The 25,613-nt window shown below is 40.1% G+C and overlaps 1 protein-coding gene across 2 annotated transcripts; it reads left to right on the top strand.

Annotated features, from left to right (window-relative positions):
- The first annotated feature begins 2,435 nt into the window (after positions 1–2,435).
- rgs7a (regulator of G protein signaling 7a) lies at positions 2,436–25,325 on the top strand. 2 transcript variants are annotated; one of them, XM_073481869.1, is made up of 16 exons: positions 2,436–2,518; positions 5,593–5,643; positions 13,925–14,031; positions 14,615–14,666; positions 15,617–15,681; positions 16,047–16,123; positions 16,889–16,970; positions 17,922–17,996; positions 18,128–18,226; positions 19,225–19,286; positions 19,771–19,881; positions 19,980–20,105; positions 21,842–22,028; positions 22,257–22,346; positions 23,827–23,863; positions 24,494–25,325. In XM_073481869.1, the coding sequence occupies exons 1-15, from the start codon at positions 2,449–2,451 to the stop codon at positions 23,845–23,847; spliced, it is 1,275 nt and encodes a 424-aa protein (XP_073337970.1). In that variant the 5' UTR covers positions 2,436–2,448; the 3' UTR covers positions 23,848–23,863; positions 24,494–25,325. The 2 variants fall into 2 exon arrangements, with proteins under 2 accessions (XP_073337970.1, XP_073337971.1); XM_073481870.1 differs by having other exon boundaries at positions 24,489–25,325.
- Positions 25,326–25,613: the final 288 nt, after the last annotated feature.

The following is a 25,613-nucleotide window of genomic DNA, read 5'->3' as shown; positions in this document are numbered from 1 at the left end:
GTGGCTGTTTTTGGAAACAAGTAAACTGCGATGGATAATGACAAGAAACTTCGCTGCCAGAAATTCAAAATTCAATAGCTGTTGTAGAATTCAATAAGAGCAGCTTTCTGGCAGTTTCATGTGACAAATGACGCAAATCAGAGAGCTTTGTCAAAGGAGTGGCGGAAATCTGACAGCGGTGATTGTTAGTCACTAACAGCCTCACTTCATACTCCCCTGGAGACATGGCTGAACCACACAGGAGCCTGTTTTGTATCTGTTTACCTGTTTTTGTTTGGCTTACACACAACCTCCACTTACTTTGGCAAGTTCACAAAAAAAAAGTATTCACTCGCTCTCTCTCTTGCTCTTTCTCCCTTGTCCCCTCCTCTTCTCTCCCACTGTCCCTGTGTTGTCCAGATGGAGGAAGTAATAGCACGCATGCAGGAGGAGAAAAATGGCATCCCCATCCGAACAGTGAAAAGTTTTCTAACCAAGATCCCCAGTGTTTTTTCAGGTAAGGCTTTTATATCTCTGCTCTATTCTTTTAAGCTCCTCTCTTCTCTTCTCTCCTCCACTTGGCTCCCACCCACTAAGTACCCAACTAGTACTCTGCTCTTGCCAAACTAAACGCAGAGAGTATTTAGAGAGTTTTCTGTTTTGCATTTCTCACCAGCGGTGCCAGAATGTCAAGAGGATCATATTGGCTTCTCGAGCTGTGCAACCTAATAGATAAGAATTCATGCTGGTGTCATACTTTGTAAGAGATTAGTTAAATTTTATAGTATATTCAAAAGCTTAGAGAGTAAAGCCGTCATTGCTGTAATGTTTAATGTACACAAAGATTAATCAATGCATTAAAGTGTAACACCACACCAATTTAACACCTTAAAGTGTGTTTACAGGTCTTGGGGAATGCGACTGCCTCCAGTGATGTCACTTAGTAGCAATGCTGCATTGTGGGTAATGTGGACGCCAAACATTGCCTTCCTATGACACTGTTGGACTCATTATGGATTATTCAAGAACAAAAATTTAAAACTGATACAGCACAATGAGGGATAATGCTTCTTTTATTGCACAAATTCTTCTTCCTTTTCAAAACCTGGTGCCTACATTACCCACAATGCAACTTAGCCATCAAGTGGCATCACTGGAGGTAAGTTATCAGATTAGAGGCAGCTTCCTCTGGAGCCACAAAAGGCTTTCTACTCCTTCTTTCACATTATGCAGTAGCACTCCCCGAGAGGTGTAGACACACTTTAATGTGTAAAACTGGTGGAGTTACCCTTTAAATACGGTAACATATACTTACAATATTACTTGAAGAATTCCAGTATCACATTTAAAAGCCTATAGCAGCTAATTACAATCAGATCTTCCTGTAAGTACACAGTAAAATTAAAATGTTGACTTTGCTTTAATAAAATTATAAGTCTAGTCTGCTAATTTTAAGGTAATCGGTTTCCTCCATTTTTGACGTAATTTTACAGTGACCTGTTCCTGAAAATTGTGCACAACCCTTATTTTTTGTTTTCCCCTGGTCCACCAACAACCAGCCAGAACCACCACTGGTTAGAACAGGACCACGCTCGACTTGTCAAAAGCAGTGACATGTCCCGTGAGCACCAAAACACGAACACCAGACACAGATACATTTAAATAGCAACATTTAGCCACAGTGACGTTAGCGAAACAATGATGGATGCTTTGGGCGTATAAACGGCAGCTGATGCACGGCTCTTTTTTTTCACAGCTCTTTTCAAATCAAATCAACTGCAGGCTCTTTTTTTGTGTGTGTGTTTGAAAACAGTGGGACGGCATATTGGTGAATAATGTTACATCTGGTCACTAACATCACATCTGATCCATCTATGTTAAGATGAGATTAGATAAGATAAGACAGAATTTCACTAATTCTGAAGGAAACATCAGAATGTAAATGTCTACATGATAGACTTTCTAAAAAATAATGTGTAAAAGGAGTAAATGCTGACATTAGTGACAGAATAACTATAAAAATAAGACAAATTAGGAAAAATAAGTGAACTATTATAAAAACTATAAAGAAGAGGTGGTATATACAATAATGCTGAGAAGTAATAAAACGTAATATTATACATGATATGAGAAATAGAACAGTGAAAAAGTACTATGGCACCTGATGTTATAAAAAGTATTATTATAAATGCTGTTGAACAGTAAAAAAGTGATATTGAACATGATATTGAAAGTAATATAACTTTTTGTCAGATATTATGCAAAGTCATGGCTTGAGTTTTTGGTTTTGTTACTTCCTGTTTTATTTTGTAGTTCTCTCCTCATGTGTCATGTTTTGCTTTTCACTTCCTCCCATTGTCATTTTCCCTCCTTTTTTTCCTGCCCACCTGTGTTTCATTTGTTAATTAGTCCCTCTCTATTTAAGCCTCTGTTTGTACTCTTGCTCAGTTTGTCCGTTCGGTTTTCCACATGTCAGCTCCGTGTCTCCTGTGTTCCTCATACTCCTCGTGTTCCTACCTGTTATCCCAGCGCTTACTTGGTTTGTACTCTGTTTGGTCTTTTATATTTTAATTGGTCTTTATCCTCGGAGTTGCCCCTGCCTGCTCCTTCCATTTTTGTTGCCTTCTGTTGCCATCTTTTTGTGCTTGGACTTTTTATTTTGTATTTATTGGACTTTGGTTTACAGCTTTATTTTATTGTTCCTTACCCTGCCTGCCTCCAGAGTGTCTTGCATTTGTGAAAGAGTGTCCTCACTTTTTTTGCTACACATAACAAGCAAACGGCTACACTTGCTACGTCTGTAGGGACACATCAGAACTGCAACAGATGGCTTGTAGTTGTAGCTGACCTTTTCACCTACCCTTACATACAGTATGTTTCTATACAGTGCTACATTTCTTCCCCATGCCCGAACGCTACATCACAATCAGAAACTCGATAACTGTATTTCTGTCAAGATAGCCTTGTAGAGCAAAACGTGCATCAATGTGCAAAGCTTTTTGAGTTTTCCTCCAAGAGTGTAACACTCGGTGTCATGCTAGCCCAGGGGTCAGCAACCTTTTATGATCAAAAGAAAAAAAAACAGGACAGTTTAAATTTATTTTAGTCCATTTCAGTGTGAGTTAATCCTTCTTTTTTATCCTCGGCCACATACAGCAATCAACCCTCGGGCTTGAGCATAAAACACAATGTGTTAACTCAGGATCATTCAATTAATCACAGCTTGATAGAACACTGTAGGCCTAAAGCAGTGATGATGATAAAACTAAATCAATAAATAAATATATATATATATAAATATAAATAAAATAAAAATCATTTTCATGTAAAATGTCAAAGCCACAGGGAGCCACTGCAGTGGGGCAAAAGAGCTGCATGTGGCTCCAGAGCCGCAGGTTGCAGACCCCTGTGCTAGCCCCTCCAAAACACATTTCCCCTGGCAGTCTCTGCAGCAAGGACACAGTCCCTCTGTAGCCTCCCCTCTGTGAACACTGCCACTTGTGTTCATTGGAGCCCTCGGCCAAGCTGTAAGCACAACACAACCCAGGTTGCTGCCGTGTGTTTTTCCTCTGCACAACTCAGACCCTCAATTTTTTTTTTCTTCACCTGCCAAGTTATTCACTCCTTACTTTAGCAGCACCTGCTCGACAATGATTGCACTTCTGACAGAACTGTTGTATCCAGACTAATATAATGCTCTAAAGTTTATAAAGTCCTTGAATTTGTTAGCCACATATATATACTTATGTAACATAAACTTGTACTGTTAGCCCCATAGGTATACCAGTGTGTTAACGTACAATATTAGTGTGTCTGTTTCATGTGTAAGTGTGTAGTTACTGTGCGTTTTTGTGGTATTTTGTGTGTTAGGTGTCCTTGTGTGTTCATTCCTTAGAAAAAAAACTCTGCTGCTCTGAGTTTGTTTTCTATTCATGTTCATACAAATGTAACACAAAGCAGACGTCGGCGAACATTCACAACAGTTCATGAATTCTCATAATTTTCGCTTGCATAATATAGTTAATTACATTCATTTCATAGCTTTTTCCATACATCATTTCTACTTAAAGCAGCTGTAAGTTATATTTTCCTGTGTTGAATAGCTCTATGTTCCTGCGGTAATCACCGTTATAGTGTGTTTGGTCAGTAACCCATGTGATCCTCCCGTTTGCTGCCATGTCTGGCCATTACCACTTTGCGTTCACGTGGTGACATAGAGAGGACGGAGGGTATTGCCAGCTGCAAAACAAACAGGAAGCTAGCTAAAATGTCGACAACGCTTACAGCGACATTAATACGTTGAAGTGTTCATTCTCAGCTGTCCTTTTCCTGTATCCTGTTACTATTTGCAGCAGCAATTACCCAGTATTTATAGCTATCCTTGGGATTATTAATTATTGATGTTATCGCTTATCAACCCGTTTATATTAATGTCACATTCTGATGCACGCGAACGCTCGCGCCCACACACGCACAACCCAAATCTATGGCCGTGATATTAATCAATTCAAAGAACAGCCTTGTTAGAGGATTACCTTACACATCTCATTTAAGCTGTCTCGCCAGAAAGTGGGTCATCTTTGATAGTGTGAAAATGGGGTTGTATTAATGACGTTAATCCATGAAAAATCTCATCTGGTTGCGGGGGCGCCGAGAAGCAAAGGGGGGTGCGGTGAAAGAGAAATACAGACAGAACGATAGCTTGATGGACAGAGAGACCGCCACAGGGACTGACTTTCTCACTGCATGAATTCCCTCATGTCTCCATTTCACACCTTTTTTCTGCCTCCCGTGGCTCTCATCTCCTCAACACACCTTCACCTGTCAGCATGACAGGCAGTAATAATAGGTTGGAAAATATATATTTAGCCAAAGTGGCAAAGTCACATGTTGTGGTGCGGTGTGAAAATGCCCGGGGGGGCAGAGGATGCTGTTATGTTTTTCTGAGAAGTGAAAATGATTCGGTTGCATTCTCAGACAGAGGATGAATTGCAAAATGGCATCCAGCGTATAAAAAAAATGCCCATTTAAGGAGAGGTGATATACGAATTCATCTCTACAGCTTTGCTCGAACAGTTTTTGATGATTGCATCTTGTGTTTTTGATGACACATGTACAGCGCTCGCTTTGTCTCCTGCTCCGTTTGTTTTACACTGATTCCTCCTCTCCTCTCTGAGTCCCGGCCTATTTACGTCTTAGTTTTTTTTGTTCGTGACAGCTGGAAATGTTCGATGTGATGCATTGGACTTATTAAATGAAACTATTCCAATTGCAACGTCTGTGCTGCGACTGAGTCAGACAAATTGTGTTGTGACTGTACACAATGGACGCTTCATTATGCCATTGTACCTCTCTGGTCATTTATATTAATGGACTACAGCTTAGAGAGGGTGTCAGAAAAGAAAATTTGGTAATGGATGGCCTATTACCCACCCACATGGTGCAAGGCGAGAGGAATTGGTATGCACTGTGATGATGAAGGGAGGTGGGTAGGGTTCAGGGTGTCATTGTTTTCCCTTTCATTTGCATCTATATGCGAAAAGGTGTTTCAGCACACTGTGAATATATTAGATTCGTCAGTGATTTATATTTGTGTGCTTTGTCTCATTTCAGGTTCCGATATTGTACAGTGGATGATCAAGAATCTGGACATTGAAGATCAAGGTAACAGAGCTGATTGATATTGATCCGGGACTGAGGTTTTCAATAGGCTAAGACATGAAAGAGACAGGTGGATGCTGCTGTTCTAAAAAACAACAGGAGGTTAATTGCTGTAGTTTGATTTGGGCTTCTAACAACACGGTCCACTGTAGCAGCAGCAGCAGAGGATGTGACACACAGCTCATGGAGGCAATTAAGGTACTTTTTAACACTTAGCTGGTGCACGATTGATACAATTTGCGTCAAAAACCTGCTCGGATCATAACTCAGTCAAATCTGAACACGCATATACCGTTACTTACACTGTCAGATCGTTTTGGTTGTGAATAAATGTCCATAAATCACAGACAAAAAAGAGGCTCCTTCTACTCCAAAAAATCCTCAGGGTTTCAAAGTAAAACAGTGATAGTATCCACGAGTTTTTATCTTTGCTGCCACGATGGAACGAACTGTTATTGACTATCAAATCAACTGCGATTGTAGCGAATCATTTTCCCTTTCCAGTGGTGTACGGTGGCCAGCTGGGTTACATCAGAGCCCTTGGGTAGCAGCCGATCGTCACGTGATTCACGGAGACTTCAGATAGTTGCAGGAAGCTCTAAGCAGGCAATTTAAATGCATGAACACAGAGACAGAAGTACAATGTTTGTACTTAATACATGGTTTTATTGATTGATTGATTTACAGTACCGGGCTGCTAGTGATTGCAGCTAACTTCCGGGAACTACTGAGAGGCTCCACAATCTGCCATTGCTTAAAAAAAAAAGGTCCATTGGACTAAACGGAGATGATGTGAACCTTTTTTATTTTGGCAAAAGTAGTGTAATCAGTTATGCATACTCCACACAGCCAGAAATATTGAACAGTAACTTATTACTTCCAAATGATAGTAATAGGTAAGACATTACATTTTGGAAGTAACTTGCCCAACACTGCCGCTTTTGTGGAACCTGCGTATGTGTACCATAAACTTACTGTATGAAAAAAGTCCACAGTCAAAGCATTTTTCTTTGATCTGTCGTTTCGTGTCCTTGAGCTACAGCAGACACTGGAATTCATCTTCTTTTTCATCCTTTTTTCTTTCTCATTGTTCTTGTTTTATTCCAGTGAAATAAAGTAGAACTCAGCTGTCTGGAGGGCGTTGCCAGATCATTAGTTGAGCCCGTTGTCGCACAGAAAATAACTCAAAAGTGGCCATGTTCAACCGTGATGAACATGAAAAGCTTGCACGCTTTGAGATCGTGATGAAGACATACAGAAAAACAATGCGAAGAGCGATCTTTTAGGTTTTTGTGTGTCCCGTAGTTTGACGGTTGTGTGTGGGTGTGCATTCCAGTGTTTGTCTGCTCTAGTGCGTGCCTTAGCATTGTGCTGCCAGTTCATAGTTGTAGTACTTAGCTGACTCATCAACTCACAGTCCCTTTGTGTGCTGTTTGCATGCGAGGATCTGCCTGCCCTTTTTCTAGGTTTTCTAAGTCGTGCGTTTTATATCGTTTGGTTTTTGTGAGGGGGTGGTGCAGACGTTGTACAGTGCATATTTCTGTGTATGTGTGTGAATTTGAGGCCACTATAAGGCATTTAGATCACAGTAAAACACCCCTGCAATGTTTGAGATTAGTTGAACGTTCCAGAGTGGACAGAGCTTTTGTTTTCTTTCTTTGTTTTCTTTTTGTTTTTCCATTTACGCAAAGATTCAGACATTTCAATTTGAGAGATTATTCTGCTCCTCATGCCTCAGACAGCACTCTCATTAATTATGTATCACAGCATCTCTAATATTCAAAAAAAGAAAGAAAGAGAGAGATAAGCAATCAGCAGCAAAGAGCCCGTGGACTCACTTCTGCTTAATGTGCTAAACCAGTCCTAAAATTCTTGTTTTCGCTGATCTGTTTCTGAAATCTGGCAATAACACATGTTATTCCCTCAAGCACATTTCCTTTTTGTGTAACCTGCAATATTGAAAATGTTCCTCCACAACAGCACTCGTGATCAAAATTGTCAAAAACTGCATTTAATAACAGTTGATAGTCTGAAAATGTGCCAACAGACAGATGTTGCTTGTCCTTTAAGACATTTTTTTTTTTTTTTTTTTTTTGTCAGTGCACTTTGTTTTTTGCAAACGGACACAAAACGTGCTGTCAGTTGCCCTGCGGTGGTGAACAGAGTGTGACTTCTGCACAGAACAACTCCTGGAGGGGCTGACAAACACAGCAAAGTGAAATGCAATTAATTTGGCTCACAGCACGATAGCAGCATGTTTATTATGTAAAGGCAGATGAGCTTATATCAAAGTTGAGGAGTGGAGAGTTTTTTTGTTGTTTTTTTTTTTGCGAAATGAATTGCCACAGATAACAAACTGACATACTTCAGATGAACTCATTATCATCCTATTTGGCAATCTCTGTAGTCCCCAATCCTGTTTTCATTCAGTACTGCATTTGATTAGCCGACGCAAATTCCTGCCTCCAACGTTCCTCCTAAAAATTTTAGATGTTGAAAATGATTGATTCACAATCATAATGTTTTTAAGGAAGAGAGATGAGGCTCTGCAGATGTATTATTTTTTGAAAAAAAAAAAAGATTTGTCTACATGAAAATGTTATCAATATGACCTTCAACATTGAGGTTATACATCAGCAATCTCAAAACCGACCAAGAATTTACTCTTCTGAAAAAAGTATATAGTTTTAACACCTTTTTGAATTGGAAATGACTAACTATGTCCAACTATAAGTATCACTGATCCATCATAAATAAATTGCATTATAAATCCACTTAGAGATCATAAAAAAGACACTTTTAACTTCAGATCTAACAGAGCAAACAGGAACTGCTAGCAGCTAATTCAGCATGTTGCAGATTTACCAAAATGTACATATAAGGCTTAAAAAAACTCCATGCCAACATTATACTTTCTTTCCAAAGCATGATGGGAACCCTGGTGAGAAAATCGCGACATTTATTCATCCCATACGAAAACAGCCTTCAGTTCAGACAGGTTAATGGACTACAGATTGCTTCATGTAGTCACTTACGGTATGAATTAGATTTTGCTGCTAAAATTACCATTTTGATTGGAACAGCCCAATCAACTTCTGACCTCTGACCTGAAAATAAATCCTAGCAGGACTATTAACAATGTATATAATGTGTTATTGCTGAAATAAATTCTCTGACACTGTAAAGCTAAAATAATACATCAGATACTCAAATGTCCTATTTATATTACAATAGTGTGGATTAAAAAAATAATAGAATTCAAAATGAAAAAGTTTGTTGACAAATCCAAAAGCAAATCCTCTTTTGTGCAAGCGAAACTGCAACGTGACACTTTGTGCTAACATATTGCACCATTCATTAATGCTGACAGCTTTAAAGTTTACTGATGTTCGCCACATATAGCAGTTAGCTGGGTAAGTGATTGAATGAATGAAATGCTTGTGAGATAAGGAGGTGGCAAAAAAAAAAATATTTTCTGTGTGCAGGTGTGAACATCTGTGTGTGTGTGTGTGTGAGGAAGTATGAGAAAGAAAAATGAATAAACTGAGCTGGACTGCACATAATAGAAGAAGATAACATTTTACTTTTTACATTTTGTGGCAAAGACTCCGAGTCATTGTCTCTGCATGCGTGTCTGTGTGTGTGTCTCTGATTGTGTGTGTGTGTGTACTGTACCTGTGTGAGAGAGAGCAGAAATGACTCGTGAGATCATTATAGCGTAAAAAATATGCAAAATTCCTATTTTAATTCAGTAAATGTCTTCACAGTTGTGAAAAAACGTGATAGCGATGCCCCAAATACACATAAATACATAAACAATAATAGTTTAGTATATAATAATTTAGATCCCTGTGTGAGGAATGACTATATAAATACAGAAAATCAAATTCACCACTCCGCAACAGGACATCAACAAAAAAATCTGTCATCCAGTCAGACTGTCACCGTCTGTGATTGTGTGTTCTTAAGGGTGTGAATTGCATATAACGGAGCGCCTCAGCCGATCAGTGGAGAACACCAGGGAACGGTCGAATGATCTCTGAGGGAGGACACGTGGCTCATCAGAGCAGCATGGAGTGGGTGCACACTGTTCGTTATAATGCGCCTGGTTTTCAACCTTCTTTAAACCTCCTCCTCATCAGACTCGAGAGTCACTCTTGTGCTGGAGCACTTCAGATGATCCTTTTTGCAATCTCCTGAGATCACCTCTCTGCACACTGATACGCAGGCATACAGATGTATGAAAGCTTAGTATCTTCCGTGAAAAGCAAAGCGTGGATTTATGAAACTGTGTCAGTATTCTCTCACTACTCTTCTCCTCCTTACTGTAGTTGATTGAACCAGTTTAGGAACAGCAACTGTTTAGGTTTAGGCACTAAAACGACTTGGTTATGTTTAGGAAAAAATCATTGATTAGGATAAAGTATGTATATTACGTACTTGACGTTAAATACAATAACAATATTGTGTTTAATGTATTTTTGTCATGTAAATCTGAATCTGCAAAGCAACAAAAACACCTGTACATTCCTGTGAGTCGGCATATAAAGCAACAGAAAATGGAAAAAACCCGACAGTATTTGAGTGAACGTACTTAGAAAACAAATATTCTTCATCGCCTCAACATCTCCAACAGAAACGCATAGTGCAAATATTAATAATAACGATAACAATAGTGCAGAGTCTCTCCCCTTGTCTTTAGATAAAGCTCAGCTGGAAGAACACTTCCACACTCCACTTGGCAGCGCTCCAATCTGCTGGGTTTTTGGCACAGAGCTGGTAATATGATGAAATCAGAGGGTGTTTTCCCCCCGGACTCCGAGGCTGGCCTTTCTTGACAACTTGACTAATTCCAGTCCAAGGTTTAGTCAGCTATAAAGCTTATAGAGAGCCTGAGATATGTTAAGTGGAAGCCAGAAGCTCCCCTGCTACCAGGAATGGATCTTTAGAGACTCTTACTAGAAAAGCAACAACAAAAGCTCAGTTAATATTTTATTCAGCCCAAGACAAAAACCCCACCTCCATCACTATAAGTCTAATTTTACATTTTCTAATGTATTCTTTTGTAGCTATCGCTCTGTATTCTGTCTATACACTTACAGAAATGAAATCTTTGTTCTTGATTATGTCTGAAAGAGAACTTTCCAAGGAAATTAACAGGAATGTGTGGGAAATAACAGGAATAAAAATGGAAATATAAGGGTTATTTTCTCAGGCTGTATTTACCATGTCATATGGAAATAGATCAATTAAAGCTCCTCAGTTGGCACGTTCAATCAAGTTACACCCACAAGGTAACAGCCAGTTAGCAAAGTTATAAGCTGTGTACTTTGCTTAAGGCTACTATTTGCTGAAATACGATAATGAATATAGAATATTTTGACCCCAGTGATATAATCAAGTTTAGATTGAAAGCCTGTAGTCTCTTGGCTCAGACGGTGCAGCAGTGTTGGAGCTGTGTGGGCTGCACATGTGATGGGAGAATACACTGAACATGCAGAGGGTTGTAATTTCCCTGAACTCCTATTTTATGAAATGCTCTAAAATTATTACATTGGATGGAAGTGTGTGCTGCGTGCATTTTCTTTTCAAAATAAAAGCCAGAAGATGCCGTAACAGCTGTTCGATATTGGATATTGTGAAAAATGTGACACATGACCGCATGTATCGCGATATTCGATGATATCTACATGTTTTAGATGTTTCCATGCCCCAACACACCTGAGTCAAGTCGGTGGGTGATTATCAGTCTTCAGCAGAGCTTGATGACGAGCTGATCATTGTCCAGTATTAAAGAACACTGCCATATTGGATACCACATGAGCACTTTCCGCTCAGCTTTATCAAATTATAACTACTTTTTAACCGTTACTAGATTTTTTTCTTACATTTTGAGTGTGACTGTGCTTTGTGAGAGAAACTCTTGTATCAGTTACGGTGCTTGGGTATTTTTAACATCTGTCCTTTAAGCTTCTTAAAAAACCCTCAGCTTGGTAGAAATAGTGAGCAAACATCACACGGGCAGACGCTCGGCCCGGTGTTTTAAGAATAGGTGACAGCACGCTCCAACAGCACTGTCCTAGATGTCACTTTTCATACTTTACCGACTTCACTTTGTGAGATGATGATCTAAAAAAAATGACAACGGACTCTCGCTTGTAAAATGTCTGTCTTCCTGAATCCCCCTGTGTTTAGCGGACAGGTGCGGATGACGCACACGAGTTCTCTGACAGAAGCCTGCGTCTGACTTCATAACACACCAAAATATAACCACGGAGTGAATTATATATACTCACGTGGGACAACGAACGCTGTGAGAAATAGTACAGTGGATGAGGAGGAAGTGTTTATAAGTAAACAGGCTTAAATAACTTATGACTCATGATTTATTAATAAATGGAGCTCAGCCACGCATAGGAGCGCACGCATGCAGACACATAAGCATCCTGACCTCTCAAAGCTGTGACTGTCACCTCAGTGGTAAAGGAAACGCCGATCTATATTTATCTCATACACGCATACATACTGTGTGTGCGTCAGAAAGCGAGAGGGCAGGTCTGTGCATATTTTATGCATGCAAACAGACGTTCTGTTATAGCGTTCACAGCTCTGTTTATTTAGACCATGTCAACAATGCAACCTTTGCATCCGTTGGCTTATTAGTGTTTTAGGATCACAGTTTAATGCGAGCCTCCCCTCTAGGCTTTACACACTCAATCGATAATGCGATGTCAAGAATCGACAAGGACGCTGCCGTTTGAACAACATATAAACTGTTTTCCTGTACAAGAAATGTGGCATCATTAACGGAGGATTGTCAACACATTATACTACACATGAATAATAGATACTGACACCATGAAGGGGTTACAGGAAGAGAACAGCGGGGAATAACTGGTGGCTGACGAGACACACTGTTGATGATGATTACATGTTTTCATTATCTGATGGTTTTAAATCAGGGACAGCCAACCGTGTGCTGTGGAGCGCCAGAGGGAAGCAGGTTTTCTCTCCAGCCAAGCACAACACCAGGTGATTTGACTGATGAGTTCCGCCTCTCCGGCTGAAGGTGGGCTAATCAGCGAGGCCTCCTGCTGCGCTGTTTGGTCGGAGCGGAGACCTGCCTATCCCTCCTGTCAAAGCAGTGTCAGAGTCTGTTGGAAACAGCAGCTCCTAATTCGGGTCGCTTTGTTCATTCTGGACGTTTTGTCAAGGGTGAATTTATACCGGGGGATAAAAAGGTGAATGGAGTTAATTAGCTGGTGGGACAAAAAAACAAAACAAAACCCCAGCATGCTGGCTCAGGATCTGAAATGAGGAACTATTGATTGCAGGATAATCAGAGAATCTTCTTTTAATGAAAAAGTGAGATTCCAAAACAGGTTTATCTTTCAGCACATCAGTATATAATGAATAACAAGTGTTTTTATAAAGAGGATGAATTAGAATTTATATTAAAGAAGGGCCTTATCACACGATCATTAAAGTTAGTTTCATGAAGAGACTAATAGCCTTACACTCATTATTGTCTGTTAAACATAAGGCCAGTAGGTGGTTAGCTTAGCTCGGCTCAGGGCAAAGGCTGGAAACAGGGAGAAATGACTTGCCCGATAAGGGTAACAAAAACCAATGTTTGATTTTTTTTCTCTACTTCAGACTTAGTACAGAAAAAATAAATGTGTTTATTTGTGAGCTTTAGACGTGCCAGTATGTAGATTTCGTTAGCATTTGACTGAGCCTGGCTAGCTGTTTTCAGCTAAGCTATCTGGCTGTTGGCTGTAGCCTTATATGAAGGCTAGCTGCCTTCCCGTGCTAGCTGTTTTGTTCTGTACTCTTTGTGCTAAACTAAGCTAACTGGCAGTTGGCTCACGTATAACAAATGTACTGTATTTTGTCTGTAAATCTAAATTTATTGTGAACAAGGCTATATAAACCAACTAAAATACAAAATACAGCTTAAATTTCTCAGTTCCCACTTCATCGCACTGTTTTCGAATATATTAACACATCTCTGAAAGCGCACAGAACAACAGCCGTGTTACAGTCTATGTGCAAGACATTTGATTGTATTGTTGAATTAAACTTGTGATAGACTTGCGAAAACTTTGATTGGGAACAAAAGCTTCCTGCCCACAGCCATTTTATTTAACACGTACACTCTCGAAACATGCTAACAGATGTGTGAATGTTTCATACGCATTAAATTAAAGCTGTATGTGCCGCTGACAAAGAACAGGAGTACACCAAGTTGTTAATTAACTTTTTTGCCTGTGTTTTCTCCCAGTGGAGGCTCTTCACCTAGGAACTCTGATGGCTGCTCATGGTTACTTCTTCCCCATCTCAGACCACGTCCTCACTCTCAAAGATGACGGCACTTTCTATAGGTTTCAGGTAAGATATCATCAAATCTTTAATAGCTGTAGCCATGTCATTAAGTGGCTCTTTGGGATATGCTGGAGTCAGACCGGTGTTTAGGAGTTGCTGTGCCCCATAGTTATTAAAGGCACATGAAGAAAGAACAAGAATAAAAAACACATTGCTTTGAATGTCAATACTGCGATTGACAGTATTATTGAGTCTTAAGCTCCCCCAAGTGTGCTGCACAACTAACCCCAAAATAAATCAATGCCTGAGGCTGTTTCTGTTAGTAGCAGGCTTCACTTTGCTTTTTTTTTTATGTGTATTCAGTGTTCCTCTGTAACTAGTCCACACAGAGCTGCCCGAGAAGGGTCAAGATTCATGCTGGTGTCTGCTCTCGGGCTTCGCTGAAAGGAGCTTATGTGCTTTAGGGCATTCTGCTGAGCCCATTATACAACAAAATGTTTTATTGTGACAGATGCAGGGCTGCGACTGCGTGCCCACCTTAAATGACAACGCAGACTTTGATGTAAAACACCATGTGGTTAGCTGTGCACTGTAAACAACAAGGTTTCTTTTTAGTTTTGTTCCCTAATGACCCGCTTTCCCCCCTCAGACTCCGTACTTTTGGCCATCGAACTGCTGGGAACCAGAAAACACAGACTATGGTAAGAGAACTGCATTATAGTCTAACTCCTACTTTGTGCATTGTGCACTGTGTACAGGCTAATGATGCTGACTGCAGCACATAACGTAGATTTGTCCAGTCGATGTGTTTTTACTGCGGATGTTGGTAAAAGTTCAAAAGATGAAACACAAATGATGCAACTGAGGAATCTGGATGGTCGATAGAAACATAAAATACAATTTTTTTTTTAGATGCTTGGCCCACAGTTAGGAGCTTTTATAGCACAGAGGGAATGCAATAACTCTGTTTCTCCTGTCGTATTTTATATATTTATATTTCCAATGTATTCAGACAATTTCTTCTGACTCTCTGACTGATGCAGAGTGATTACAGTGAAGAAAACCAAGGTTGTGTTCGTGCACAAACCTGTTGTGCACATTTGGCTGCAGCGTTTTTTATGGTGATACAGGGATGAGCTTTTCATTGTTTACAGCAGAGCGGAGAGGAGATAAACATTTCATAATGCCAAAAACGGCAGCGGGCGAATAGCCGCAGCTTTGCAGGTCTTTCATTTGTTGTTTTGAATTGTGGGAGAGGAAAAGGGTTAACGCTCGCCGTGGGAATAATCCTGGAAGTTATTGTGTCTCCGATGCAGCAACTGATTCACGTGAACGATGCCCCGTAATGAAAACAGTCTAATGGCATAATGAAGCCTCCACATAATGGTCAGTTAACAAAGGGATGAGGGGATGATGATAGTACGGGAAGACATCAAAAGTCAGACACACAAGCACACACTGTAACAGACGCTCAGACACCATGCACAGTCAGTGACCTTTGTGATTTGCAGGCCAGTTTAAATGTGCAGTTGAGAGGATTAAATGAGTAAACGCAGGGCCACTTAAGGCTGTTAAAACCAAGCTGAGACCCCGTTCTCCCTCTATTACCAATCTGTCTCTCTCCCCCTCTCTCCCTTTCTCCCTCTCTCAGCTGTTTACCTCTGCAAAAGAACAATGCAAAATAAAGCGCGTCTGGAGCTCGCAGACTATGAAGCGGTAAGTGAAAGAGGTCTTTTAGTGTCAGCACTCCCCTCTTCACGTATCTGTTCTGCTGTTCTGTTTTGGCAGCGCTCTCAGGCTTTATCTCTTTGCTTTTTTGTTCGTGCTGAAACTGAGAACATTTGTTTCTCTGTGTGTCACTGCATAATTTGTAACTTTCCCTCCACCAAAGCTATTAAATGAATCACTGGGTTAGTTATATGCTGGTTTTTGTTTTTCTTTTAAATGTGAGCGGGGGATCATTAAAGACGCTATCCAGCCGTGCACTGTACACATCACGTGCGGTAAACACAATCAGATCCCTCAAAAGCCTTTTTATCCCCCGCCCTGTTTTTTTTTTTTGTTCTTTGTTTTGCTTGCAGGAGAGTTTAGCGAGGCTACAGAGAGCTTTCGCCAGGAAATGGGAGTTCATTTTTATGCAAGCAGAAGCACAAGCGAAGTAAGTTTCTGTAAGAACCACACATGCATGAGTGAGTCTCCTTACACCCTCAGTATGACATGATATACTTCAACTTCCCAGTGACAGACCATATTCACACGCCGGCCATTTTCCTCTGACATCACACTCAGATGTCATACTGCTGTATTCTGGGGTGCAAGTCGTTTAAACATAGGCAATCTGACAAATTGTTATCATTTCCCCGTTTCCTGATTGATTAGCAACTGTAAAGACAACCGATAGTTTGATCTGGAGGCACATCGGATCATATTTCAAGGTAAAACCACAGGTTTGATTAGCTTCCATTAGACAACAGCTAACATTAGCCTTCAACCACATTCTAGCTGACGTTACTGTTTGATACGATACTGTCTTGATGAGATTCGATTAGGAAATGTGTCATTTCTTAATTCAGAAATATCAACACATGTTGGAGACATTTTCTAAACGTAGAGGTTTGTTACGACCCCGAAGGAAAGCTCGTGGCCCAAAGAGGTCTAACATAATTACACCAGTCAAGAAAAAGAGAGATAGACTTGAGCAATTGGGAAGCAGTGAAATGGCAACAATTTGTCAGATTACCTACATTTGTATGACATGTAACCTGGAACACAGCAGCATTACATGACCCCAACATTCAAGTTTCCCACCCTGGAGGAAGATGGCCGCCGTGTGAATGAGAACTATTGCCACGTACAACTTCACAGATGATCCGACAGATCGTACATGTGTTGGAATACGCTACAAGCTCTGTTTTTCTTTCAGGGTGGACAAGAAAAGAGACAAAATTGAGAGGAAAATTCTCGACAGTCAGGAAAGAGCATTCTGGGACGTGCACAGACCAGTGGTGAGTGAAATTGCTGATGTTGTCTTCGTCGTCACCTTCGCCGTTATCGATATCGTCGCCGACATTATCAACATCATCTTAATTGGCCCTGGGAAAGTTTGTAAAATTGAAGAAAAATAATTTCACGCTGACCACACGCGCAGAATCCAAAGCATAATTACACGCTGTAGATATGGTAAATCGTTTACGCTCCCTGGGTTATTTCACTGGCGGTAGGGATGCATCGGGCTTTGTGACAGAAAGTTGCAAACTCTTCAAAGGTTGTGTCATTTATACACGAGCTTTACATTCCTGATTCCTGTGAAATATGAATAGCGTAAAGAGGTGAGCACACTCTGAATTCCCCGTCGTGTTTTCCTCCGCCACACACACAAAATGCCACATCAATAACTGTCACAACACATCAGCCTCACTGCTGCTCTTCACCTTGTTCATACACACACTTGCGTAGCATTAGCATTTAGTTTCCCCCTGAGGTTACAGGGTCTCCTCTGCTGTATTTCTCTGAAAGCCACTGCTCCATGCTTAATTGGAAAATAAGTTCAATTTATGCGTCCTTGGAGCAACATAATCAATATTAATTCAGATTTCACAGTGACGCCGTCAAGCTACTTAGCTTTGTTCTTGTGGAAGAGACCTAGATTAGACCACTTGTTCAATCAGTCAGAATTTGCACACTAACACTGTGATTTCCCGCTGGTTTACTTGTTTTTGCTAGAATTGGCACATTCCATGTTTAATTAACCAGCATCTGACACATTGTCCTGGAGACTCCTCTGAATCACATCACACGAAGAATATTGGATTTGATTAACTCAATATCAGATAATGGTGGCGAAATTTGCGCTTTCACCCCAGAGGCCAAGGCATAAGCAGCTAAAGTTGTAAAAATTTAATTTAAGTTGAATTAACTTGTGATTTTCTGATGTTCTTCTCTCTCTCCTCTTATAGCCTGGATGTGTGAATACAACAGAAGTCGACATAAAGAAGTCCTCCAGAATGAAAAACCCCCACAAAACCAGAAAGGTAGAGCACTACTTCCTTTTCTTCTGAGGTCAAGACTGATAACAATGACACACAGACATGAACAGACAGGCTTATTGTTCCTTGCTGTGCTTGTCAGCAGTTGTAAGTCTACTCTATTTTTTTTTTCTCAGTCTGTGTATGGGCTGCAGAATGATATCCGTACCCACAGCCCGACCCACACCCCCGCCCCAGAGGCCAAGCAGCCCACAGAAGAAGAACTGCAAGAACAGGTTAGACCTGCAAGTGGTAACCATATTTAACTATTTGAAGTCAATGCTAGCACTCAAATTGTAGTTGTAGCTCTTATTTGTCTACTCTACTAACTTTTTAAATAAAATCGTGACATGGACAGAGTCGATCTGATATCACCGTTTGGTGTTTTTCCGCCATCATCATAATTATTGTTGCTCCAGGACCATTACTGTAACTAACCGATCACATTTTGTAATATCATAGCGTTGTGACTCAGGGACAGTGTCCGGGAAAGTAAGCACATGGGAGAAATTATCCTTTCTATCCTTTTTAATTTAATTCATCCTTTATTTTAGCAGAGATGACTCACTGATGCCAAACTCCTACGACAACATACAAAAAAGGAAATCTACAAATTTAAGCACAGTTATACACAATTACATACACATTTATGCAAACATATACATACTGTAGAAGAGCATAATACATAAGCAAACGATTAACAGCAACTGCAAGTATTTTCCTTGATAAATTCAGCCTCTAGCTCTTTAAAAACACCAGATGACACCAGAGAAGAAGGACAGTTATTCAACATTACGGGTGCAGCAATACTGAAAGCAGCCTTCTGCCATTTACTCCGATACCTTGGCATTTATACCTTCTCAATGACAATATATCTTCAAAAAATCCAAAAACCCAGATAGTCATAAGTTGATTAAGTCTTCAATATAACAATCTGTTCCACACAGGACACAAACACCAGTCTCCTGGGTGAAAGTCCCACGCTTGACCCTTACATCTACCACAACTGGCTCCATATGTGGACTTTGCAACGATGGTCCTGGAGCAACATTAAATATGATGTCGTGGAAACAACACCAACACAGTGATACCAGATAAAACAGTCTAAAGTGCTCACTTCAAGTTAAATAATAAAAATGTCTTGTAGTCGTTATGCAGATATACTTGCAAACCACACACTCTCGTGAATTCCTGCAGACTGATGTATGCTGATTCTTCCCTGCTATGGTTTCAGATCACCTTTTGGCAATTGCAATTAGACAGGCATCGACTGAAAATGTCCAAAGTGGCGGAGAGGTGAGCGATGTTGTTTGTGTCTTTATTCAGTTTAGCCATCGATCTGTTTATTGAGCCTTTAAACAGCCTAACGCGCTGTGGAATTAAGAGCTTAAGATGACCTTGAGGAGCAATCGGGCCTGGACAATGCCTTCAGACAGCGTCAGCGCTGACGATACCAGAGACCGGGTCGCGCACAAAAGTGTCGATTTGTCATTCCCTCCGGTGAAAAGAGAGGTGCATTCAGAGAAGAGTTGTCTATCCTTGTGTCCAAGCACAGGGTCCGTCCCTCTAGTCAGACTCTACATTAATTCAATTTGCAGTATTGGCTCTCGGAGGGATTTCACTTCTCCTCCTGTAGATTTAATCTCACGAACTCAACTCACTCACAGAAAGAAATGGAGCATAACTTTACGGGACGTGATGACTAGATTATAACATATGACATTTTCACCAGTGATAGAAACTGATGTCATAATCTCTGTTGTTTCTTCTCATGAAACAGTTTGCTGGGTTACACAGAGCAGTACGTTGAATACGACCCCTTCCTCACGCCTCCAGATCCGTCCAACCCCTGGATCTCAGATGACACCACGCTCTGGGAGCTCGAAGCTAGGTGGGTACATGAGAAGAGTAATATATGTAGACGGATACATACAATGATTGAGTTTATACTGAAGGATATGTTGTGTGTTTTCTTGTGTCCTCCTCCAGTAAGGAGCCAGGCCAGCAGAGGGTAAAGAGGTGGGCTTTTGGCATCGATGAGGTCTTCAAAGATCCTGTGGGGAGAGAGCAGTTCCTCAAGTTCCTGGAGTCAGAGTTCAGCTCGGAGAATCTCAGGTACACAAGGAAATGCACTTTATACACACCAACATGCACGCACACACATATAATGCTTTTTTTTCTTACTTATGAAAACATTATATTGCCTGGAATTGATTCCTTTGAGGCTTGACCTAACCTTAAGGCCTTGGTCTTTGTTTTTGCCACATAAATATGATGTATATTCACATGTATGACTAGATGGTTTGACTTTCAGCCCACGATTGGAAATATGGGACTGACTTACTGCCATATTTACTCTACACTTATATAATGTTATATTATCATAAATTTATAACTTAGATACAGTTCTCATGTTGAAGGAACAGCAATTTTTTTCCCCTCTTTTTCCTCCTCTTTTTTATACTACTTTGTGAAGATGCATTAGGTGGTTTGATCTATAACAATTCATCATATTATATAAGATGATCATGTGTTTGACATGTTATAGCTTAATCTGCAAAGCGACCAGCAACTACAGCTGTCAAATTAATGTCGTAAAAAGCACATTTGTCCCTGAAATGTAGTTATAAAGTAAGTCATCCTTCTTAAAATTATATTTAAGCACAGCGCTTCCTACTGCGCCTGTCAATCAGTAGGATCCAGTCATGTGTTTTCATTTAGATTGTCGTCTGTTTGTTGAGCAAAAAAAATCTGAATCCAACATTTTGTTACAAATTGTAACTCCAAACTGAGTCTTTAGCCTAAAATAAATGGTTAACTTTCGTGGGACGTGCTTTATGCTCCCACATGGGTCCCCACAATGTGACTGTGTGAAGAGATATTTGTCACCACAACGTGATTAATACAAGCACAAACACACACACACACAATGCACACGTGAGAGACTGTGGAGGATTTAACTTACACTTGCTTCCCCCTCCACACACACACACACACACACACACACACACACACACACAACCAAATGAAATATATGAAACATCCACAGAAATGTACAGTTTGCTCACTGCAACAACTGAGTTTTCTGGATTCTCTGATGCTGAGAGACACGATCAATAATATCTCACTTGAATTACTATACAAATACTCACATAATGGCTGGTACATGTACATGTTGGGTTTTCAAAACTGTAGCCGTGGCTAGAATAACACAAGTGAGCAGGAAAATGTTGTGGTAATAGGTTTTATTCATGGTAACAGGAACACTGCAGAGTATCAAAGGTTCATGCTAAAGGCTAAAAGAGTAACAACAGTGCAGGATAGCTCCTCAATAACTGCCCAAAGCTGATCATGTTGTCAGTTTGATTTAATTATAATTTGATATCTCAGTCAGTTGAGCACAATTTCCCATAAGTGTAATTTCCTCTCTTAACTCATTTTAAAATTAAACTTGCGGCAAAATGCTGAAAATGTCTACCATTTATAATCCAATTTAAAAGTAAGGCATTACATAACATTGGAATTCTACCTGTTGCAGTCACTGCTACACATTTCATAACATGTATTTTGTTCTCCTTTCCGTCGACAATATATGAATATCTGGAATAAATACCATAATGTAAAATGTAAAGGGGTTTTCTTAAAATTGATTATCCATTTATCATTAGATATTATTTTCCCAAGAAAGTCCATTCACTCAAGAACTTGAGGTGTTGTTTCTCTGATAAAATGTTTGTTATTTAGATGATTTATTTATTTATTTATTTATTTATCATTCCTAACTATTAAGCCCTCAAATGTTTTTCATACTTTACACTTCACTGTGCCATTTCTAATTTTTTGGTCTGTAGGTTCTGGCTAGCAGTCCAGGAACTAAAGAAGCGTCCCATCAGAGAAGTTCCCACTCGGGTTCAGGAGATCTGGCAGGAGTTTCTGGCCCCCGGAGCGCCCAGTGCCATCAACGTGGACTCTAAGAGCTACGCCAAAACCACCCAGAATGTCAAAGATCCTGGACGCTACGCCTTTGAGGATGCACAGGTACAAATGACTCAGATACATTAAACCATATCTTGTTACTATGTATTATTTCACGCTGCACAAAAGCAGTGGAACATTGCTTGTGATCTGAAACTGTGTAGTGCAACTTATACAACAGCAACATCTTCAACTTATGAATCACGGCTCTATTTCTGCACTCAATGAGGTATTGAATTTTATAATTTCTTTATAATCCCTGTATTTTCACACTATGTGCTTCTGCAACAGGAACACATCTACAAGTTGATGAAGAGTGATTCATACAGCCGATTCATCCGTTCCAGTGCCTACCAGGAGTTATTACAGGCCAAGAAGAAGGTACAAAACACAAAGCCTCGCTCAAAATAATGGATAAACATAGTGCTTTGAAAACCAGATGAGATGTGGAGACATCCATGTAGATGACAGTAAATCCTTACACTGACTCACTGACCGCATGCTAACCAGCTACCCCGGCCCCATCCTGTCACATAATACCACTTTGTACCACAACAGATGAAAGTCTGATACCCCCTGTAGTTTCAGCTGGGAGACATGCCTCTGTATGCAAGCAGAAAGCTTTGCTTCTTAGTCTTATAAATAAACAAAATAAACTCACAAAATGTCAAGACATGAAATACTGACATCTATTTTCCTTTTATGAGACAGAAACACACAACCTTACACCATCTGGAGTCAAGATTTTCTCTGTTTACCAAATCAAGACGAGCTTAATTGCTTTGCTTACTCATCATAAAACACACTTAATTTAACTGCAGCAGAAATGAAATTAAACTCCAACTCGCCTTTGAATTCTGGCCATTTCTTACAAATTACATCTTTAGGCTCATTCCCAGTAATCTGTTCACGTACACAAACAAACACGGACATTTACTTGCTGTTACACTCACCTGTAGTGACAAATACTCTGCACGGGCAGGGTTGGTGTTATTCTTCTCACTAATTACAGTCTATACAGATATTTTTGACCACTAAGGGGCAGAAAGTAGTTTTAGAACAACAAGGACATCTCAGTGGGGTTGTGTTTCCGTTCCTTTTTGTTGCGGTTCGGTCAGCTTGGTCTCTCTTGAGCTGCAGACTTTGTGTGAGTTATTGCATAATTTTTCCCTGTTGGATTTGGCACTCTAAACAACTTGGAATTACCTGCGGTCTTTTGAGTTATTACAAAAACAATTGTGTAATGCAGGTTCAACTATATGTCTCCCACAAAAGCACACTGTACCTGAAACGGATAATAAAAATGTGTGTGTGCGCAGAGCTGCTTCAAGGTACAAACCAGGTCAAACCAAAGAACATGTCAAACAAAATGGCACCCACGTGCCAGCAATACCAATGAGGGGCAGAGAGAGTGAATGCAACGTATTAATGGAGCCTGATATAGGTGTGAATGATGGAGTAGCTGATCAGGACGCCTGTCGGGTTTGTAGAAACCATTATGAATAGCAGAGACCAGGGGCTGTCATAACATGATAAATCATTCAGAATTATACAGGTATATTTATGTGCTTAAAGCCTGCCTCGTCTCATGCTGCCTACACTTTCTCTGCCCGTCATTCTGGCAAAGAAGATTTTAGTATTCTAGCGAGGGTTTTTAGATAAAATATCATTTGAATGCAGTACACTGGAAGCGACTAATGATGGCAGACAACTCTTTCTCTGCCATCAAGTACAGCTTTTGTCTATCTGGCTTTCAAACCGTTCCGATTCTCGACATTTATGTAAGGCTCCCTGAATTCTCTGAGTGCTGACATTATTGAACTTAACGTGTCCTTTTTTTTTTTTTTTTTTTATCCCACAGAAAAGTAAGAACTTGTTCTGAAGGCTCTGGCTTCCAGGTAATGTCCAGTACAAACTGTACTATGTCATTCTGTTGTTGTAATAGTGCATAAAATTGCAGATTGCTACCAAAAATTAAAGGCTTGTTCGGAGGTAATGAAAACACAACGATTGTTAGGGTGCGCTTGAATACTCATTTTGCTATGGAAGGTTGTTAACTAAGTGAAATGACCTGGAGGTAGTTTAATGGCAGACATGATAACAGCTGTTTGAATTTTATAAATGTTAAGATGCTTCCTTCATATCTCCTTTTGCGTAGTCTACACTCGACCATCCTTTGTGAAAGGAAAGATTATTCCATCACACAATTCCTTCATTTAAATCGTCGCACCATTCACAAAAACAAACGGTGAACTTTTCAACTGCGCCCTCACTCTCTTGTGATTATACAGTAATAAAACATAATTATAAAGATTATATTTCATTCTGCCCCAAATCCCTCTAAATCCTGCACACTGGATCTTTAAATCTGCTCAGCATGCGATACAAATGCCAGCAGCAGGTCCATGGCTGCTCTTGTTGTGTTAAACCAGAATATAAATGTATTTATTCTCCCTCTTTCCCGCTTACTTAATTACCTCATTCTCTTTTCCACCTGCTCTGCCTTCCTTTCTCTTCTCCCAGCGCAGTGGAAAACACTCGCATCCAAGAGGCTGACCAGTCGTGTGCCATCATGCTAAAATCAATGCCATCTCTCTCTCTCGGACATGAAGAGGGGGGAACATCTCATCTCTTCGTCATCATTGTCTGTCCATCCGCTCTTGGCTCAGCTGGGCGATGAGCCTGGGCCGTCTGTTCGTCTGTTGTCCACCGGATGTTGCATGTCCATGGAGAGGATGCTCCTTCTTCCCTCTCCTCTTACAGTACCTGATATATTTCCAGTATTCTCAGAAAAGGAGGCACTGCTGGACTTGTGAGGACACTGACAGACTGGCGAGATGAAAAATGTCAAATCCGGTGCTCCGGTCCTTTCCATCGTTACTGCTGGATTGGAGCCCCCTCTCTCACTTCCAGCTGAAACAAATGATGTCAGAGAGAAGAAAAAAAAAAAAAAAGAAAAAAACACATAGAAAAAAATATATAAAATGACAACTTAAACTGATAAATCTAACCAGTGTCATCGCTTTACATGATCTGAGGTCACAGATACTTTGTCACGCTATGGGAAGTGTGTTGTGCAGAATGAATATACAATATATATACATATATATATTATGATTATTATGATTATGATTATTTATTGTGCATTTATTTTGCTTTGAGTTATTTTATCTCACTACAATAACTAGCGCATATGGATTTCATTGCACTTGTAAAGTCACATTCAAAAATTACAAAAATGCTGTCTCCTGTCTTATGTAGAACATAATTCTTTGTTATTCTCTCCTGCATTTATTTTTATACCATATTTAAAGACACTTTTACTTACTTGTATTATTAAAGTTGGCCCTCTATCTGTTACTATGGCCTGGGATGGTATTTTTTTTTTAGCTTTCCAAACACACAATGTGCCACTTAGCATGCCGCAGCATTCCTTCTGCAGGGTTATAACGATCCAAGAGCAGTGCTCCAACAATGCATTTCTGCTTTCTACCACTAGATGGTGTTAAATTATTTCCTACAGCAGGGATCTTCCAGCTCCTCCCTGAACACAGATCAGCAAAATGCACCACATTGCTCTGCAGACAAATGAAGTTTTGTCATGCAAAAGTGTCATCAGTCGCTGGTCTGCTGGGGGGGTTATTGTTC

Source organism: Pagrus major, chromosome 15 (genome assembly GCF_040436345.1).
Source record: "Pagrus major chromosome 15, Pma_NU_1.0".
Classification (NCBI taxonomy): domain Eukaryota; kingdom Metazoa; phylum Chordata; class Actinopteri; order Spariformes; family Sparidae; genus Pagrus; species Pagrus major.
The sequence above is the reverse complement of the archived record's forward strand: the minus strand, read 5'-3'. Positions and strand labels throughout refer to the sequence as shown.